We start from the raw sequence: 22246 nt of genomic DNA, 5'->3' as shown, positions 1-22246 counted from the left end.
TTTTTGGTGAATGAATACTGAATACTAAACAGTAAATAACTAAATACTGCTACTTTTTTAAGAATATATATTTGTAATTTAATTGCAGAGTTATTCCCTTTCTGATATTTCAATATAATATATAATAAGCTCACAGGATAAAAAGGATTCTAGTATTTGGCATTATGTATGCAGAAATTTGAAACTAGAATTCTTGGCTGCTTGCATTGATGACACATTATTGAGATAATAACAAAACAAACATTAAATATTAGAGAATAATATGGAATAGCCAAACTATAAATGGTAAATGGCAAAAATAAATGGTAATTTTTTCAATCAGATTAACATAAACTTGTTATCATAATTAGGCTTCTTCTTTTTTTTTTTCTTTCAAATTTGAAGATTTTATAGTAAGGTGTAGTCTGTTATCACCGATTCACATATTTTTATCCCAAAATTTAATTTGCTGTCTTTTAATATAGTAAAGAATATAGGTTGACTAACTAGAGATTCAACATAACATTTATCTCTTTTAAATATGGAATTATTTTTTGAAAAACGATTATATTTTCAACACAAATTTGTAAAAATTGGTTTGACATTTTCTTTAGGTGTGGTGTAAACATTTTTAAAATTATAGATATTGTCCTTTTCAACTAGTTAGATTGTGGATTTCGTCTCCCTTAATATTAAAAAACAAAAACAATAATACCCCATTAATTTATATTTTATATTTTTAAACAATTTTTTTAATTCTATTAATCATTAAAATAAAAAAACCAAACACCACCCAACCCTTATGTATCCTCCCCCTTTGAAACCTTGTATTGTACATCGGCGATTTGTCATGTGTCATAACATGCAATAGTCTAAAAGATGCAAAATATGATTTGGAAGATGGTGAATCAAATTGGAAGAATCGGTTCTCGTCCCTTGAAATATTGGTTGGACAAGAATTGAACCAAAAAAAGAGTTGCATGGCTAAAGATAGAAAGGGGTTCCTTTACACTTGTAGGATGGTCCAACATTTGATAAATTGGGTGGAAGGTTTGGTTAGGTTCACATGCCTTTGGAATCATCATGAAAAACAGTTGATTTATCGGCGGACAAATGTTGTGTCCTAATGAACTCTGTCAAAAGGATTGATGAGGAACTTCAACTCCATTGGATAAATCAAAGGTATAAAATAGTTGTTGGTGATTTTAGTGTCACCATGTCATTTTAAGTAACTGAAACTGACATGTGAGCTAAGGGGCTTCATAATTGGTACTCTAATATATGTACGGGGTTGTGCGGAGTGCACGCATGTATAAGATCGAATTAGAAGCCGGTTCGACGACTAGTCACCCCTGGGTCCGGGGGCAGCACCCCTGGGTCCGGGGTTTCCAAAGGGGCAGCGCCCCTTTGGCGGGGTCTAGGGGCAGCTCCCCTAGCGAGGTCCAAGGGGCAGAGCCCCTGGCTGGGGTCCCGCCAGGATTATCCTGACTAGTCGTCGAACCGACCCAACCCTAACGAAACTTCAATTTCTTACATATGGGACACATAGTAGAAAATTCAATTTCTTGAGGGTGATTATGGTAAAACTAACGAAACTCGTTAGTTTTGGTAACCCTAATCCGGATTATCCTGACTTGCTTCCAAAGCAACTAATGATGGCTCAACCCTTATGAAACCCTAATCTCGTTTAATATATAAACGGTTCTTCCTCTTCAGAAGAGGGTTACGAATTTGAGCTCTCGTTTTCATCAAACTCTCACATAATCTCTCTAGCAAATTGGCTTACGATTTTTGTGCCTAGAATCGTAAGTGTCCACTTGGATTATCCTAGGCTGAATTTCTTGCAACCCGGGCATAGGATAGAAATATCAGTTCGGAAAGTGTACTCACGGTCCAAGTTGGTATCTAGATCTCCACCACAAACCCTATATTTTCCTACAATAGTTTGGGTACCAAAATTTACAAAAGGAACTAGTGGATTAGAACGAGGCAGGAAGGATATGAGAATGATTGGAATCCACTATAAGAGCAATTCATGGATGATGTTTATATCGAGATTGAAAATGTGGAAATTTTGTTGGAGAACCATTTCAATCAGACTGAAAGCGAAAGAGACGTAAACATGAAAGCTGACAAAATCGGCACACTGACAGTTAGGAAATTCAGCCACATCTTCGACGACAAGGTCGATAGCTCCTCGTACGCTGATTCAATCTGATCCATATTCCAATGCTATATTTAGAGATCAAACTTGTCACATGTTTAATCAAGATGCTTCTATTCCTAATGGTGGAGCTCCCAATCCCGAATACCAGTAATCACAGTTGTTGGTACAATGAAAAATAACCTTAATTCCACTAATCTCGCCAGTAGTAAGGGTCAAATCTAGAGGAGCTTATGGTTAACACTAGTTCTTATGAAAGTAAATTGATTTGATAAACAATAATTGCAAAAAGGTTTAATTTAGTATTTAGGAGAAATGATCGCTTGCTGTTTCAGTTTTGATTCTTAAAAATGAATTGCATTAAATGTTACTAGTTTTGCGTTCATTCAGACCACATAAACGTAGTCATACTATTAATGATTTAATGATTTAAATATGATATCAAACCAAATATATCGGCACCCTCCATCCTACGCACCATTTTAGGGTATTTTGGTACGGTGGGGACGACCACTATGAAATTATCTTACACATAATTCTATCAAATAGTATGGGGAACAAGGTAATGGGAAACATTCATATGATTAATGTCACATCCTTGGCCGGAGGCGGAAGCGCTGAGGTGGCGACGTAATATTGGATCACAGATAATATACACATAATGAATAATACAAAAATTTCTAATAATATTACATACTTTCATTAATCCAGTGCAAAGATAACACTAGAGTACGAGATATCACTAAAACAATGTAGTGTGATCAATCTACTTTTGTCTCATATGCTCGTCAGCTACCATTTGCTGCATGAATATAAAACTTTCAACAATATCTTCAATTTCTTATTATCTGTGTGTATATTTAACAACTAAATTAAAGTAGGTTTATTCTTGTGCTATCAAACATCAAAATAAACAAATTAAAGCATTTTATATTAAAAACGGCTCGATCAACTACCTCATCCCAACTTCAAACTTTAACTTAGGCCCATCGATAGAAAATGATATGGGCTCTTCTTTTCTTGGTGTGGGCTTTCATCCAGTGGACCATATGGTGAAAGGGAAATTCGATCTAATTTATTATGTTGAGGGCATCGATAACAAAAAAAATATCTAATCTAAATATGTAAGTGAATAGTTGTTCTTTACCTTCTTTGGATTCTCATGGTGCCCAGTCTTTTAGAAAACAATCAGACTATAAAACATCTCACAGGTCAACCGACTTTCTTAAGAAGGATTCACTTTGGGCTAGGGATGTGCTTTGGGCCGGAACCGGCCCGAACCCGAATAACCCAAAACATGAATTGGATGAATAGTGAGAATCGAAACTCATACCGATTATACTAATATGAGACCGGTTCGGTTCGGGTAATACGGGTTTCGGTTCGGTTATTAACCCGAAAGGACCAAAATAACCCAAATAAACATTTACACTATAATTTTGAACCGAATAACCCAAATAAACCGATATAACCCGAATAACCCAAATAAACCGAAATGACCCGAATAACCCAAATAGGGAAATTCTATATCTAGTTTAAGAAATAAATATTAAACTTTGATAATTCATATTTCAAAAATCAATAATTCATATTCCAAAAATTCATAATTCATATTTAAACATTGAACATTAAACATCTGAAATTAAAATATAAATCTTAAGTTTTTTCCAAAATAACAGTGACCAAATACAAATTAACTGTTCGGGAATATTGATTGGTTGTCCACAATTGGCTTTCTTGATTTCCTTACCCAATCTTAGGTGCAAACTAAAACCTCTAATATAATAACGGACAAATTTGTTCGGTATGGATCTAATATCCGCCCGCATGTACTAAAAGCCGCCTTGGACGCCACAGTAGAAATTTGTAGTCCCAAAATATCTATCAACATAAACAACCAAAGTGTTAAAACCTAATTATAAAAAAGTAGACAAATAAATAAAGTTATACCTTTCACCATACGGGCTAGAATAGGGTAAAGAGATGCATTTTGTTTCCACCAAAGTAGAATATCAAAATCTTTATTAGTGATCGCTCATTTAGGTATCGTGTCAACTCCGTTTCCTGTTGATGTCGATGGATAATCCGCTTGTACTATTAAATCACCCATGAAGTCATTCTTGTCATCAAGCATAACTACATATTCATAAGCATGTGTTTGATTTTGAGAAGACTCGATATTGTCGAACTTTGCTTTGTAGAAATTAAAAAAAAATCCAATTTTTTTTTCAGTATCCGTTATTAAGGCCTTAGCCTTCAAAGTGACTTTCGAGTTAAATATGGGAGGTTCTCCGGTATTCTTCAACTTAATCAACTTCTTAAAGGCTTGTTGAAGAAACTCAAACTTCAACCGTAGATCTAATACGATCGCAAAGTACAAAAAATCGTTTAATTTTTCAAGGTTGCCCCAACACTTTTTGTATTTTTCAATCATATCCTTCCCATTTAAGCAAAATTGGGGAGTTGACACCCAATCCCTAATGTGTTTGTACACATCACATATTTCTGAAAAAAAAAGCGATGTGTCATAGGTTTTGTTGACGTCGATATTATATCAGGTTTTACCTTGAATTTATTGATAAATCCAACCATAGCTCTACAAATTTTGAAATCTTCTTCTACGGGGGACACAACATCTCGAAAATATGTAGGATCTATTAAAATAAAATAAGTGAGTTTAAAAAAAACAACTTTAATACCCTTTGTTTAAGGGCATATATCTCATTGAATATACAACCAAAAATAACATAAAAATAGTGTAAATTGTATTTTAAATTATGAGCTACATGTTGGAAAAAAATCAGGCAAATCAGACAAATAATGAAGAAGCTATGACAGTTCAAAGTTGACATAAAAATATGCAATCATGCTGAATCAGAAAAAACAACTTCAATGCCCCTTGTTTAAGGCATGTATCTCATTGAATAGACAACCAAAAGTAGTATAAAATAGGGTAAACTGTATGCTAAATTGTGAACTACATGCTGGTAAAAAAATCAGGCAAATCGGACAAATAATGAAGAAGCTATGACAGTTCATAGTTGGCTTAAAAATCTACAAACATGTTGATTTAAAAAAAAAACAATGGAATGGAATATGGAATTACCTTTAATTTCAAACTTGCCAAAAACATCCTCCAACTCCACTGCAATCTTCACTAAATCGTATGTGGAGTTCCATCGGATTGGGGAATCATTGCACAAAAACTTCTTGGATTCCACATTTAGCTCTTTCATGCATTCTTTGAACCTTTGAATCTGTTGAGTTGAATTCCTAATATATCTAACGGCCCTTTGCATGCACTTAATACTAGATTGATGTTCATCAAACTCATCCTTAACAATAAGGTTTAGGATGTGGGCCATACACCTTACGTGTAATTGTTCCCCCCCCCCTCGTACAAGTTTGGTAGTTTTTTCATTAGAAAATCAATTGCTTTATCATTTGAAATAGCATTGTCTACAGTTATGGTCATTACATTATTGATACCCCACTCTTCAAGACAAGCCAAAAACGTGCGCCCAATGTCTTCTCCCCTATGACTATCTATAGATTTAAAGTTTATTAAAAACAAAAGAAGTTTAACATGAAGAAAGAAATAGAACGAACGGCATAATAATCTATTTGACGAAAATCCTATCAAACAACTATATTATATCTCATGAAGTAGAATTTTGTGTCTTTTTAGCTCTTTTTCCCCAATCTAATTCTTGATATCCTAACAATGGAATCTACATCCATGAACTATAGATATACTCTAAATCAACCAATGGAATCTACATCCATAAGTTACAAAAGCTATTGAGTTATAGTAGTTAATTAGTTGAGTTAAAAAGTTTTAGTATTAACATAATTTTTGATACAGTTATAAAAAGTCTTTTAATATGTATTAATTAAATGATAAGTTGTAATAAAATACTATAAGTCATGTCACAATATCAAACTTTATCATAATATTTATGACTTATGATAACATTCATTATTAAAAAGCAATTGAAAAGTGATTGAAGTTTCAAATGCATGAAGTTCAAGTATTTTAGCTTCTATTATAATATACTAGGCGAATCCCCGCGCGTTGCGCGAGAATAGAATTATATAATTAAAATAATAACTTTTACCAAATTATTATTTAATATTTCTACTTTGAAACAAAATGTTAATAGTAAAGCAAACATATAGTTAACATATTAGTTTTATTAAACATTATAGTTTAATTTTTAAGTCATTGTGATATATACAATTATTTGATAATTTTATGAACTGTTTAAAATTGTGTTAATTATATATCAAATGAATGATAATATATACAACTTTTAATAACATAAAAACACTAAAACATCTATTATAACATTTATATTAACTCTTTATATTTAAATCACAAATCTCTTCAAATACAATAATGTTTTTAATGAGCAAAACTTTACAACCTTATAAAAGAAAGGAAAATAAAAAGTTATTAGTGATTACTAATTAATAATCATAAATTAAAAACTCTTGAGTTGTAACTAATAAATATACATAAATTAAAAAACTCTTGAGTTGTAGTGTGAGTTTCAAATGAATGTGGTACTTGGAAATGTGTATTATTATTATTATTATTATTATTATTATTATTATATTCGTCTAAATAATTGGTTTTGATGCATCATTTTAATCCATTCAATTATTAAACATAAAAATATTTAATTATAAATTTATAACATACATAGGTGCATATATACATGTTAAACAAATCACATATAATATATATATTTTCGTAAATGTCATATGTAATTCTTGTCGTAGTAATATGGATAAATTACTTTCATATGAAGAACATATCATGATAAGTCTATCATAATTACATATCAAATGGTAAAAATTATGTTATCTTTTAAATATTTTCTTGTAAATATGTTGTGTAGGATAACCCAACAAAAAAATAATAAAAAATAAACATAATCAAAATAGAAAAACTACAATCAAATAAATAAGAGCATTTGGGTGGTTGAATATGTAAATAAAAATGTTACATAAACATACATTTAAATCAAAAGAAAAAACTAACATTCGTCAACTTTGCTCAAACAAAAAAACCTATATCCGTTTTCTGAATCTTCTTACTTCATTTAACACCATTCAACCATAGAAACTTGATGACAATTCTTCACTAACCTACAATCAAAATAATTTTCTTGAAAAAGAAGAATCAGAAAGATATTCCAAGCAAAACATTGATGTTTGGAGAGTCACATTCAAGATTGAGTAATACACACAAATCACATATAAAGATTAAATGAGAAACTGAATATAAAGAAAGAATAGAAAAGCTTCACTTGTTTTGGTTGAAAGAAAAAAATCATATTACAATTACCATCGATGCGACATAACTCATTTCTTCAAATCATTATATTTGGATCGTGAATGCTTCAACTATATGAAAACTTTTGAATCACAATATCTTCAACCGAATTACGACTTTTTGTAAGAAAAATGTACTAATATAACTACATATATAATAAGAGAATGCAAAAAAATTATTGGAAATTTATAAATACTATAAATGGTTTTAATTAAGGAATATAAAAGTTATGTAGGTTTCAAATCAATATGGTTTGAGAAAACAAAATATCTCTAAACATATGATTTTGAATGGTATGGTTTGAGATAATAAAATATCTCTAAACATATGATTTTGAATGATCTCATTTATATTACTGGAAAAAAATATAACACGATCAAATTATGAGTAAAAAATGATACATTCATCCACAACCTTGACTTGTAGAACTCTTTTAGGGACTCCATCACTGCAAATACGTTCTAAAAGAACTGTGCCTATTGAAAAATTTTCTTTTCCTTTTCTTATGACATCCTTCTTACATGTAAGATTTTATATAACACAAAAGATTGGCATTTTTATAGTAAACTTTTCACTAAATGTTAATTAAACATAATATAAGTTATAAAACTTTTGAGTGTTAAATCATAATTAAGAAAACTTTTGAGTTGCATTAGTTAAAAAATGGGGTTTCAAATGAATATGGTTTGAGGAAGTTAAAAAAGGGGGTTTCAAATGCATGAGATTCAAGAAAAAAATGTTAGCTTTATAAGTATGTATGACTAAGTGAATACCCGCGCATTGTGCAAAATACAATAATATATTTGAAATCTTTACAAATACATGTTTGAGTAAACTACACGAATGGTCCCTATGGTTTAAGGTAATTTATGCGTTTGGTCCCTAACTTATTTTTTAACTCGGAAGGTCCCTATTGTTTGTTTTTGTTACGCGCTTGGTCCCTGTCTTACCTAAAAAGACTATTTTGCCCTTGATTTTTTAATTTATTTAAATAAACACACCCCCCAACCCCACCTCCTCACCTTACCTTACTTACCCCCACCATTTTTCCCAATTTAAATAATAGTTTTGTAAGGTAAGACAGGGACCAAGCGCGTAACAAAAATAAACAGTAGGGACCATGCATGTAACAAAAACAAATAGTAGGGACCTTCCGAGTTAAAAAAATAAGTTAGGGACCAAGCGCGCAAATTACCCCAAACCAAAGGGACCATTCGTGTAATTTACTATATATGTTTTTTAAATATATCAATGACGTTGTTGTTAGCTCTTATATAATAAATCTTATAATAAGTTGTTATAAACATTGTTTGTTATGAATTATATGATAATGTAGACATCTTTAACATTCTATAATCTCAATTGTCTCAATCACCTCTATATGCGGGTTACTCATGAAAAAATTAAATATAACATGGTTTAATGATATTTGTAGTTGTTGTTATGGTTAATTAATTTAAAAAGTTTATTTGCTTAAGATTTTAATTTTTATCATTGTAATTATTTAAAACATCAAACATTGTTTTTGTTTTTAGGGTTTAGGTCATATTTGGCCACTTAACTTTTGGATTTGTGTTTATTTGGTCACTTAACTCGTTTTAAGTCTTAAAATGTCACTTAACTTTTATTTTTGCTAAAATGGTCACTATGACCGACAATAACAAGTTACCATTTTTTTTTGGCTATCTATGATCATCGAACTTTTTTTTAGCTATTTTAGGTCACTTAACTTTACTTTCATGTTTTTTTATTCAAAATTCATTTTTAAAACTTTTTTTTAATATATTTTTTCATAATATGTTTTTAAAGGTTCGTATATTTGTTTTGCCAATTAAGTGTTAATACCGAACTATATAATTATTAACCAAAGTGATAATTCTAGAATTATTTATTTTTTCGTGCATCCAATAACATTGCATAATTAGCAACTTTCTTATATGAAAGTTTATCTATTACAATAGTAACAACACCTATATTTGTTTCTCAAACAAAAAAAAACATCATTTTTTTTTGTTGTTGATTTTTCTCTGATACTAATATATTTGTTTTGTTTGATTATTAACATTATGAATCCAAAATATGATTATCTTCGGTCAATTAGTATCCAACTTGATAATAAGAACTATGTATACTGTAAGCTATGCAATTATAATTTTTTTATGTGAGAAACATATATATGGTATTGTTATTGGTGTAATACTTAAACCATCAGAATCCAAATGAAAAAGTTGCTAATTATGCAACGTTACTAGATGCGTGACAAACTCATCATAGTAGGATTTCCACTTGGGTTAATAATTTTATAGTTCAGTTAATTTACATCTAATTGGCGAAGCAAATAAACGAAGTTCTAAAAATATTTTATCGGAAAACATATAAAAAATAAAGCTGTAAAATGGATTTTGAAAAAAACATGAAAACAAAGTAAAAAAGTTAAGTTGTAAAAATAGGTTGTGAAAAAAATATGAAAAACGTCTTAAAATGAAGTTATAAAAACAATTTTAAACGTTTAGTGACTAATTATAGCTTAAAAAAAGTTTAGTGACCTAAAATCGCTAGAAAAAAAGTTCGATGACATTATATATTCAAAAAATTAATATAGTAACCTGTTATTTCCGGTCATAGTGACCATTTTAGCAAAGCATTAAGAGTTAAGTGACCTTTTAAAATTTAAAACGAGTTAAATGATCAACTAAACACAAAACCAAAAGTTAAGTGACCAAATATTACCTAAACCATTGTTTTTAAAAATAACAATATAATTTTTGTATTTAATGTTACTTTTAACAATTGTTGTTGTAAGTTATACAAAATAACGTATTTGGAAACTTTTTATTATTTTAATTTGGTTTCAGAAATTTAACTTTTTTAAAATTTATTTGATAAATATTGTCAGTTTATTTGATTGTAATTATTTAAAACAACAAACATTGTGTTCGTTTTTAAAGATAACATTATAATGTTTTTTTTATATATAATATTACTTTTAACTATTCTTATTGTAAGTTATTTTAAATCTACTTATTTGAAATTTTTTAATGATTATAAAATATAGTTTCATGGTTATTTTTTGTTAATTTAGAATTACAATTTAAGTTTAACACTATAATTTATAACTCTTAACTATTTATAAAATAGTCTCTCGATTTTTTTTCAAGTTTAACTGAAATTTTGATTTAAGCTAACCGTTTTACATTATATTGAAATTAATAATTAAACTATTTTGCATAAAATAATAAATTATACAAAAGTTGTGACTTTAAAATGACAATTGCTCAAATACGAAAACATATCTAAACTAATAGGTTAACTATAATATGTTAAAAAGTTATAGTTATAATTTTGTAAATAGAAGTAAAATATAATATTTTAATATTATAGTTTAGTCAATTTACGATTAGAATTTAGTTTTTGTATTAATTTAACATTATTAAGCAATTTATAATAATTATTAGAAAGAAATTGAAAAGTTATGGAGGTTTCAAATGCATGTGGTGCAAATAAAATGTCATATATATATATATATATATATATATATATATATATATATATATATATATATATATATCAGTGTTGTAAAAATCGGCCTAGACAACCTCTTACTATCTACGATTAATGCTAGTCAGTCAAGTTAGGCGAAGTCAGTCCTGGGCGGCTGTAGGCAGGCCTAGGCAGTCCTGGGCGGTCTAGACGGTAAAAAAGTCAGACAATCGAAATTTTCAAAAAAAATCCCTGATTAGTCAAATTTATGATATTGAGTGACTAAATTATGATGAGTGATGACTAAAACTGTTAAAAAGATCTCTAATTAGTCTAAAAATCATTATATATATGATGATTTAAATATTTAGACGACTGAATATGCACAAGTTTTATGGTTATTTACTTATTTTATTAGGATATAGGTAATATTTAATTTTACAAAAATAAATTCTATTATAATTAAGGGTCTCCGCATAGGCACCGATTAATCACCGCCTAGACCGATTAATCCCTTAATCCCAGTGTCCAACCACCACCTAACGACTTTTACAACCTTGATATATATATATATATATATATATATATATATATATATATATATATATATATATATATATATATATATATATATATATATATATATATATATATAAGATATCTATTGTACGGAGGTGTGTGAACATTGCTATTCTATAAGAATGAATAAGAAAATAGGTTGTTTGGTAATGTGAATACGTTCAACCTCATATAAATATCGTCAACATCATGCATTCTCACTAATTTTTATTTATTTTTGTTCTCACACAACGTTTTCCATTTATTATTATTCTTACAGAATATGATTATCAAGAACACATTCTGAAAGAATGAGAATCATAAAAAAGTCCATAAATACCCTTATAGACGATTTAATTAATGAAAATGCGTGATAATGGTAGTTGTTATTTGAGGTTGAACGTATTCACATAATAAACAACAAATTCTCTTAGTCATTCTCATAGAATAGCATTGTCCACACGTTCACACAATAGATGTTCATCCACATATAAACTTAAGTCTCTATTTGTAACGTCCATAGATCCGGGCTAGTCAATTTAAAGACAATGAGCATCAAAAATGAGTTTTTGATGGAAGATTATCTAGAAGGAATAATATTAATAAAAGTTGTAGCATATGTTACAAGGGTTCCGTACATATAAAGAACGCCGAAATCCGAGTTATAACGAAGAATTTATGGCCCGTCGAAGTTTCGCGGCAAAACCGGCACGACACCGGGAAGCGTAAATAGTGAATTTACAATAGAGGACTTTTTGGCCTTAGTAATCTAAAATAAAGTTGTAGAATATGTTAAACCGAGAGCTTCCATAAAAAGAACGCCCAAATCTGACTTCGTATGAGGAAGTTATGAATTTTCTAAGATTTGGCATAGAAGTGCACGACCCGAAACTCGAATTTTAGTTCGAGCAGTTTTTGGCCTACGCGACCTAAATGAGAGTTGAATATCTCATTAATAGGAACTCAACGGTAAAAAGACAGACGAAAACGGAGTCCGTATGAAGGAGTTACGAATTTTTCGCCGTCATTTAACAGTCTAATCTCCTCGTACTGTTAAATTTAAGATCGGTCGAGAATTAGCCGACGGAGTCTAAATGAAAGTTGTAGATCTTGTTTTTACTTACATGTGGAAAAAAAAGAACGTCGAAAACGGAGCTCGTATCGAAAGTTATGAATTTTTGAAAATCGACTGATTTCCACCTTGTGTGCGATGCCATGTGTCAGCACCAGGCTGTGCCTGGGTGTCTCCAGCTGGTCACGACGTGAATTTATGGTTCACAAAGTAAATTGACCTCCAGCCCCCTATAAATAGAGGTGCCGGGTGAAACCATTTCCTCACACCATCCCATTCTACTTTCTCTCTCTAAAACTTCTCTCTAGCCCCCCCTTAAGCCCCCTAAAGTCTAGCTAAACCCCTAGCACCCGAAGGAAGCCCCGAGGCTCCCGGATTCCCGAGAAAAGAGCCTTTCGGCTGGGGAACACTGCTCCAGCGAAGCCCAGTTTTTGAGAAAACCCGCTGTAAGTGAGCTATACATACCCTATTTTTAGTATAGCTTATGTTTTAATATAGTAATGTTATTAGGCCCTTATAATAAGTATTTGGGCTATTATTATGAGTTATATAAGTGTCGTTATAATATCTTTTTAACCACTAGCGGTACGGGGAATCTGGTTTGGAGGGCCGCTTAGGTTGCTGGATTCAGAAGCGCTATATGCCAAAATCCTGCCCTCCGGTGTTTCATGTCTGGCCCCTGTCTGTACATAGTAGGTGAAGAGTATTGTTTAGCGCTTATATAACAGTAATAATAGTTAGACTATTAATTAGTCTCGGTGAATATAAGACTAAACTCTAGTGGTAATGATACTAGGTTTTGTCCGAGGGAAATTGTTTTGAGATAACGAAGTGCTGTCCGAGTACCGAGTCACCACCTTACCAGGTGAGTGCATAGTCCCTTTCATGAACATGAATTTAATACAAGTACTGATTGAAGTATTAAATATATGCTTATGTGCGAGTTATTTGATGTTGTCTGAAATACGTGTTAAAGAACATACTTGATTATATATATATATATATATATATATATATATATATATATATAATGATTTAGGATAAAGAGTAAAGCCTAAATTAATTATGAGGAATATTGGGTAGTATCTTCTTACGAGTACGAGTGAGTTAAACTCAGAGAATAGAACTTTAATATATGTCATTGATCCGGGAGCATGGATCAGATATAGTCATTGTCCCTAGTCCGAGAGTATGGATTGGACATAGTCAAATGTCATTAATCCGGGAGTATGGATTAAGACATAGTCAGTTGTCCTTAGTCCGGGAGTATGGATAGGACATAGTTATTCGTCATTAATCCGGGAATATGGATTTACACATAGACACTTGTCCCTAATCCAAGAGTATGGAATGGGCACAATTATTGATCCGAGAGCATAAATTAGATCCGGGAGTAAGAGGTAAAATTTGAGGTCCGGGAGTATGGATAGTCTCGTTGTGAGGATTGACGGGGTGGGGAAAGAGTTGATTATATATATGGGAAAATTGTATATTTTGTGAGATTTAAATTATATATATGATATAACATTGTGGGATTGAAATCTCTATGTACTCACCGGGTTTCCCAACCTGACCCACTCAAGCTTATTTGTATCACATGTGTCGATATGAAGTTACATTACACTGAGAGATTAAAGAGATGTAGATCACTAGTGTAAATGAATGTAAGTCTGTTTATGCTTATGTTCCTGTATTAACAATGACATCCCAAATGTTTTAAAATGAATAAAAATACATTTTTTCGGAAATGCTTTGATAACGTATTTATCATGTTTTTCTGGGAACAAATTCCGCAACATTTTTATTTAAAGAAGTACTATGATTTTTATAAAGCATAAACAAAATCGGTCTTTTCTGGCGTAAAAATGGGGATGTCACACTATCTCTCTTTCTCTCTCCCTCTATCTTATATATATATATATATATATATATATATATATATATATATATATATATATATATATATATATATATATATATATGGGGATAAGGAATATACATTACAGCCCCACCTAAGCTTAGGTACTAAACCTCTAAAATATATTGTTTTAAGTAGCGAAATATACCCGGTTTGGTTTCACTTGGTAAATATATCATCCTCCATAACATTTCTTTCTTTCATTATCGTTTTACCATCTCTGTTTTCTCTCCTCAATTATCATTTATTACTTCACCCAATTGAACATTACTAAACCCTAAACCTAAACCCTAAACCCTAAATTTAAACCCTAAACCCTAAACCTAAACCCTAACATAAACCCGAAACCCTAAACCCTAAACCTAAACCCTAAACCCTTAATCTAAACCCTAAACCCTAAAACCTAAACCTAAACCCTAAACCGTAAACCCTAAACCCTAAACCTAAACCCTAAACCCTAAACCCTATTGTGTCGATCTTGAATTTACATCTTGAAGTATTAATCGTGAATCCATTAACCGTAATCTTTATATAGTAAAACAATGTATTGTCAAGAGGTTTAGTACCTAAGCTTAGGTGGGGCTGTAATGTATATTCCCTTTTCCCATATATATATATATATATATATATATATATATATATATATATATATATATAGGGAAGGGTTATTTGGAAAACAAAAAAACCCTCAAAATCATCAAAATGCATAAAAAAATACCAAGACATCACTAAACTTTTTTTTGAATTTTTTTATCAAAAAATCGCAACATTTTTTACAATTTCGCTGAAAAAAAAATAAAAAATCAATTTTTTAGCGATTTTGACCTAAAAGTTGCGATTTTTTGATAAAAAAATTCAAAAAAAAGTTTTGTGAACTCTAAGTATTTTTTTTATGCATTTTAATGATTTTTAGGGTTTTTTTTAAGGTTTTTTGTTTTCCATAGAACCTAAACCTATATATATATATATATATATATATATATATATATATATATATATATATATATATAGGGACGATTCACTTGAGATTAAAAAAAGTAGAGATCTTGAGATATAACCTCAACCACATAATTCTCATTTGCCGCTCTAACGCTCCAACGTAATGGCAGCAGCGGGGTATGCCTAATCATAAATGATTATATATATATATATATATATATATATATATATATATATATATATATATATATATATATATATATATATATATATATATATATATATATATATATATATATATGTGTGTGTGTGTGTGTGTGTGTGTGTGTGTGTTCATAGATTGAGTAATCATATATGATTATGATAGTTGGTGACAGAAGAGGTGGCGGTGATAGTGGTGATGGTGGTATAAGTGACGAATGTGACAGTGGTGGGGTCAGTTGGTGTCAGAGGTGGTGGTAGTGGTGGTTGATGTGGCGGTTGATGTGGCGGTTGTGGTGGTGGGGATGGTGGCGGAGGAGAAAGTAACGAGAGGCGCTATATAATCATTTATGATTATAACAGACATGCCACGACGGTACGCCGGAGGGTTAGAGTGGCAGATGTGAAATATGTGGTTGTGGTTGAATCTTAAGATCTCTATTTTATTTTTAATCTCAACGAAACCTACCTTTCTTTCTCTCTCTCTCTCGCTCTCTCTCTCTCTCTCTCTCTCTCTCTCTATATATATATATATATATATATATATATATATATATATATATATATATATATATATATATATATATATATATATATGGGAAAAGTGAATATACATTACAGCCTCACCTAAGCTTAGCTATTAAACCTCATGAAACTACATCGTTTTATTAGCTAAATATTGCGATTAGGGGATTCATAATTAACACTTGAAGCTGCACATTCAAAATTGAAGCAATACTTTTGATATGGAAGCAAGAATATTGATTATCTTCGACCTTCGTGACGGTGGAAAACAGTAATGTTCACTATGGTGAAATAATAAATGATAATGGTGGGAAGAAAACAAAGAAGGTTAAACGATAGTAGAGGAAAGAAATGCCATGGAGGGTGGTATATTTAACAAGTGAAAACTGAACTAGGTATATTTATTAAGTTAAAACGCCACAGTTTAGAAATTTAGTACTTAAGCTTAGGTGGGGCTGTAATGTAAATTTCCTATCATATATATATATATATATATATATATATATATATATATATATATATATATATATATATATATAAAGTTGAGAAATTCTAAAGACCGAGTTGACCAATTACATGCACCGAATCAACTAAAAAACCGTATTTTAAAACATTAAATATACTTCAAATATCATTTAACTTCACATTTCATTTTAAACGGGTTTCATATAAACTTATCATTAAAACGTAATCGAGTTGACTAATGATCCGTTCGCTACACCAGATCAACTAAAAACTACATTTCATATTTCAAGACATTAACTATACTTCAAGGTTTCATCTAACATGCTTTCATCTTAAACTACTTTCATCTAAACTTATCATCAAAACGTATTTATTTTAACACTCGGTTCTTTAATATAATGTCCCAACTCTCAAATAAACATTTTTTGATGATACATTAATACTTATAGTAATAGATCAAGAGACTTAGCCCAAATAACAGATGATACATAACCGTCCATCATAACCGGGTCCAGTAGGACTTTTTGGAACGCAACACAAGTGGGCCTGTTACAAGTCTTGGGCTGAGCCTAATAAAATAATCGGGCTTCCTGAAAACCTCTATAGTTTATATTACAACAGTTTGAGAAGTAAAATTTCGACATGTTTGAATAAAATAAATAAAAATCAATGAGAGAACCAATTAAAATGGAAGAAAGACATCTAATTTTTTCCCCAAAGATAATTTGATCAAACGAGGATTGCCTTCAAGGCTTTCCCCAGCACGTGATTGTAGACCTGACAATTCGTGTATTCGTGTCATGAAAACGTGTCAGCCATGAATTTGACACGAAACGATTACACAATCAGAAATAAGCTTTATCTCAATTTTTAAGATGCATTCGTGTCATATATTTTTGTCGTGTCGTGTATCTCACAATTCGTGTCTTCGTGTCTGAAATTGGGATTTCTACGTGATTGTGACTCCACGTATCATTATTCATTTGTGGTCGTTATTATCCCATCCACTCTAACAAATTCCTCTCCACGAATAATACCTGAATTACTCCCTTAAACCTTCAGTCTGGTTTATCTCCCTCACACAAAATCATATGTGTTGCACAAGAACAAGAACAAAGAGAGGTGTTACTGGTTCAAATTCAAGCAGGATCCAGCTGAAAAGAAAGGAGTATATGTAAATGTAAATATGTACGTACATACATCGACTGATATCATGGCAACTATATCAGCAGGAGGAGTTGGAGTTGGATTTGGAGGTGGTTCCGTTAAGCTCAACTCCCTCAATTCATTACCACCATCTCCATTTTTAGGCAAAAGGTTAAAACTCAAGCCTTTACAAGAATCCACTTCACATGGATCAAAAGTCACAATCTTGAGGCCGAATTTACACTCAACTGTTGTTGCTGGAGTTCAGTTGGTTGATTTTGTTCATGATGTGTTTTTGGGCGTTGGAGTTGGTCTTCCTTGTACAGTGATGGAGTGTGGTGATATGATTTACAGAAGCACATTACCAAGATCGAATGCCTTAACACTCACGATCCCTGGTGCTGTTTTGGCTTTGGGTACCCTTTCTTACCTTTGGGCTACCCCTGGTGTCGCCCCTGGGTTTTGGGATATGTTTGTTCTTGCTTTTGTTGAAAGATTATTCAGACCTACATACAAAAAGGTGAGTATTTTATAGATACAATCTCGTTCTTACTTTCGAACTCCAATTCTTTGTTTCTTCATTTGTATTCTTGCGATTCGAACATGTTTTAATCTTGAAATACATGGTGTTGTGGGTTTTGTGTTGTTTTACAATTACGGCAGGATGATTTTGTGTTGGGAAAGAAGTTGGGTGAGGGAGCTTTTGGTGTCGTTTACAGAGTTTCCTGGGCGAAGAAACCATCTTCCAAGGTACCCACCACATGTTTGTGGAAATGCCTCAGAGAACTTCAATCTTCTTTATAAAGAGAAAATAACTTGAACAAACCATATGACCAGTTTCTTTTCCATACTCAAGTTCAAATACCTTCAATTATCTGAAAACATATGATTTTTTTCTTGTATTTGCTAAAAGGAAGGCGATTTAGTTCTTAAAAAAGCTACAGAATATGGTGCTGTTGAGATATGGATGAATGAGCGTGTGAGGAGAGCTTGTTCAAATAGTTGTGCTGATTTCCTCTATGGCTTTCTTGAGGTATAATCTAGTCGACTCCAAACACAAAAAGTTTTCAACTTTTTACATATTTCTTTATTCAATTACTTTTTTGACTATATTTCTTAGAAATCTTCAAAGAAAGAAGCCGAATATTGGCTCATATGGAGATTCGAAGGGGAATCCACACTTGCTGACTTGATTCAGAGTAAAGAATTCCCCTATAATGTTGGTAACTTATCTCAAGACTTAATATCCTTAACAAGTACTTAATTCATCATTTTGAAAATGTATCTTGTTTTGTAAAAATATTTTCAGGTTGAATCAATGATTCTTGGAGAAATGCAAGACTTACCAAAAGGATTAGAAAGAGAAAATCGAATCATTCAAACAATTCTCAGGCAACTCTTGTTTGCATTAGATGGGCTTCACTCAACAGGAATTGTTCACAGAGATATCAAACCTCAAAATGTTATTTTTTCCGAAGGTAAACATATTATTCAAATTCGTTAATTTTCTACTTCAAATAGTAAAAACTTTTACTCGATTAAAATTAAAACCAGGGTCTCGAACATTCAAGATTATCGATTTGGGAGCTGCAGCAGATTTGCGAGTAGGCATCAATTATATCCCCAAAGAGTTTCTTTTAGATCCAAGGTATTAAAAATCACATCAAATTTGTTTCAAGATTTTATTAAACCCTAAATTTTTTAAACAATTGAAGAAATCGATCAAACTTTTCAGATACGCAGCACCTGAGCAATATATTATGAGCACACAAACTCCATCTGCTCCATCAGCTCCAGTTGCAGCTGCACTTTCTCCAGTTCTATGGCAGGTGCAATAGTCTCCATTGATGTTAATTTACATCTTCTTAAATTTTATTGTTACTAATTTCAAGTTTTCAACCATGAACAGTTAAACCTCCCAGATCGATTCGACATTTACAGCACTGGTCTAATATTACTACAAATGGTACGCAACACAACCGATAATTAATTACATATAATCAATTTCAATTATGAAGAACGAGATTTCGTAATTTACAGCGTCTGTATACTTTAGGCATTTCCTTCATTCCGATCAGACAGTGGTTTGATTCAATTCAATCGCCAATTAAAAAGATGCGATTATGACCTAATTGCATGGAGGAAAAGCGTAGAGCCACGTGCAAATGGGGATTTAAGAAGAGGATTCGAGTTGTTGGATTTAGATGGTGGAATCGGATGGGAACTTTTGACTTGTATGGTTCGATACAAAGCTCGACAAAGAGTTAGTGCAAAAGCGGCTTTAGCACATCCGTATTTTGATAAAGAAGGTCTTCTTGCTTTGTCGATTATGCAGAATCTTAGGCTGCAGTTTTTCAGAGCCACACAGCAGGATTATAGTGAAGCTGTGAAATGGATCGTTGAGCTTATGGCTAGATCGGGCACAAAGAAAGATGGTGGATTCACTGAAGCCGAGCTTCAAGCACTTAAAGTACGTTTTCAAACAATTTAATCGTATGCATGTAGTATCAATTTAACACGTGGTTTTAAGGGTTTAAGTCTCAGCAGCTGCAGTGTGGCCGTGTGGTGTGGGTCCCACATAACACTTATGTCGAGCCGCCACGTGGGCCTAGCGGGCGGGCCACACTGTGTACTTGATTACATCTGACGTGATGTTTTTGGGGTTAACAGCTCAGGGTTGTTGGAATTGGAAAAATAACTATTTTTAACGAAATTTTAAATTGTGTTTGGTTTTGGAATTTTTTTTAATTTTTCATGAAGATTTACAAATGAAAAGGGAAATTTTGAAAACATGTTTTTTTTGGTTGATTCAATTTTCAAAATTTTTTCAAAAAATGTAAATTTTCTGTTTTCCAAATTATATGTAAATTAGAAAATTTATTTTTATAGTTTAAAACGGAAAATGAAAACTCCAGCGGTTTTAACCAAACGTGTTTTTTAAATTTTTTATTGAAAACGAAAAATGAAACTCAACCCTTTTTCTGAAAAATGTTTTCTAGAAAAATGAAAACAATTTTCTACAACCAAAAGCATCCTTAGTTTTGCACTATTTTTACTAATGTTTTAATAAAATTTGGGTATTGGCTTTGCTTATCTGCTCAATTACCTTGTTAAAAATATTAAGTATACATTCGTTAGTACGCAATTGTAGCTTCTTTACATATTTTTTATACGTTAATTTTCTATATAATTATATTATATAAAATTTCTACTGAATATATGAAAAAACCTTTATTCCAAATCACGGTTGTGACTGCTATTTTAGTTTGTGACTGTGATAACTGTTTATTTTTGTGTTTTTTTTATTGTAGGAAATAAAGCCAAAGAAGAAGGCAAATGCACAAAGAAATGTTCTTGCATCAGTCCTTCGGTTTCAAAGGAAGGTCTTGAAAACATTGAATGAAAGCATGGACGAATTTAACCAAGGAAGGAAGAGCATGTGGTGGAGTAGATGGATTCCAAGAGAGGAATGAAAGAGATCATATGTATATATGTTTACATACATAATAATAATAAAATAAATACATCGCCCATACATGCATACGATATTTGTAAATTTGTGTAGCCATCGTATTTGCTTTTTAAGAAGTGAAAAAAGAGTTGAAGTATATTTGTTGCATTAATAGGTTTTATCTTTGATTACATTGAATTGTAGAACTTGTTATTGATATTTTGTCATTATAATTAGAGGAAAAGACAAATTTAGTATAATAGTATAATTATTTTTCAAAAAATAGTTGAAAATTTTAAAAATTAAATAAATAGCCACTGTATAGGTGCAGGGGCGGAGTTAGGATTTTAGGATAAGGGGGACTTACATCGTAATAAGATATTAAAATATTTTTATATCCGGATAACATAATTTATTCTGTAAAACTGATAAAGAAAAAAATCGTTTAGATATGGGCTATATTGATCTTTGCAATAATCAATCTTCAAAATTTTTAAACAATTTCTGTTCAAAAAAATGTTTTCAAACGATTATAAGCACCGATTTTCATCCATTAGTTATCTTAATTGTGTCTGTCTTTGTTTCATAAAATAGAAATCATATATAACTTTTGTTTGTGGAAAAAAAAACTACTAGCTATATCGATTTACAATTAAGATAGCAATTTATAAACATGAATTAAAATAAATAAACCAAAGCAATCCGGCAATTAAAATAAATGTGTGTATAACCTAGCTAGTTAATTAATAAATGTGAGACTTAATTTTAGACATTATTGTCATACCTTTTATTTTTTTGTATAGTAATTGAATTTAAAAAAGAATGAGAGGGGTTGAACACTAAAGTACAAAATTAGTAATAGACAATGAGGGCTTCAAACTATTCGGGGGCTTATCCACCATGCTACAATTAATGCTCTACTTGAGAGATTAGGGGGGCCAAGCATCTGACAGCCCCCTATTGGCTCCGCCCATGTATAGGTGACACTTAATGGGTTGGCAAACCAC

At 31.2% G+C, this 22246-nt stretch overlaps 1 protein-coding gene across 1 annotated transcript; it reads left to right on the top strand.

Annotated features, from left to right (window-relative positions):
- Positions 1–17651: 17651 nt before the first annotated feature.
- STN7 (Serine/Threonine kinase domain protein) lies at positions 17652–21396 on the top strand. The gene is made up of 10 exons (XM_079064571.1): positions 17652–18308; positions 18452–18538; positions 18702–18821; positions 18909–19007; positions 19098–19266; positions 19343–19436; positions 19524–19617; positions 19698–19754; positions 19845–20258; positions 21100–21396. The coding sequence occupies exons 1-10, from the start codon at positions 17829–17831 to the stop codon at positions 21259–21261; spliced, it is 1776 nt and encodes a 591-aa protein (XP_078920697.1). The 5' UTR covers positions 17652–17828; the 3' UTR covers positions 21262–21396.
- The last annotated feature ends 850 nt before the right edge of the window (positions 21397–22246 follow it).

This window comes from Lactuca virosa, chromosome 8, assembly GCF_052849685.1.
Source record: "Lactuca virosa cultivar CGN04683 chromosome 8, Lactuca_virosa_CGN04683_v6, whole genome shotgun sequence".
NCBI lineage: Eukaryota > Viridiplantae > Streptophyta > Magnoliopsida > Asterales > Asteraceae > Lactuca > Lactuca virosa.
This window is presented reverse-complemented; position numbering and strand designations above follow the sequence as displayed.

Bases quoted from the DNA above. Each gene is read 5' to 3' on its own strand.
- STN7 (XM_079064571.1), top strand. From the start codon at position 17,829: ATGTACGTACATACATCGACTGATATCATGGCAACTATATCAGCAGGA. The intron at 18,539-18,701 runs GTACCCACCACA...ATTTGCTAAAAG, and splicing joins CGAAGAAACCATCTTCCAAG to GAAGGCGATTTAGTTCTTAA. The intron at 20,259-21,099 runs GTACGTTTTCAA...TTTTTATTGTAG, and splicing joins CCGAGCTTCAAGCACTTAAA to GAAATAAAGCCAAAGAAGAA.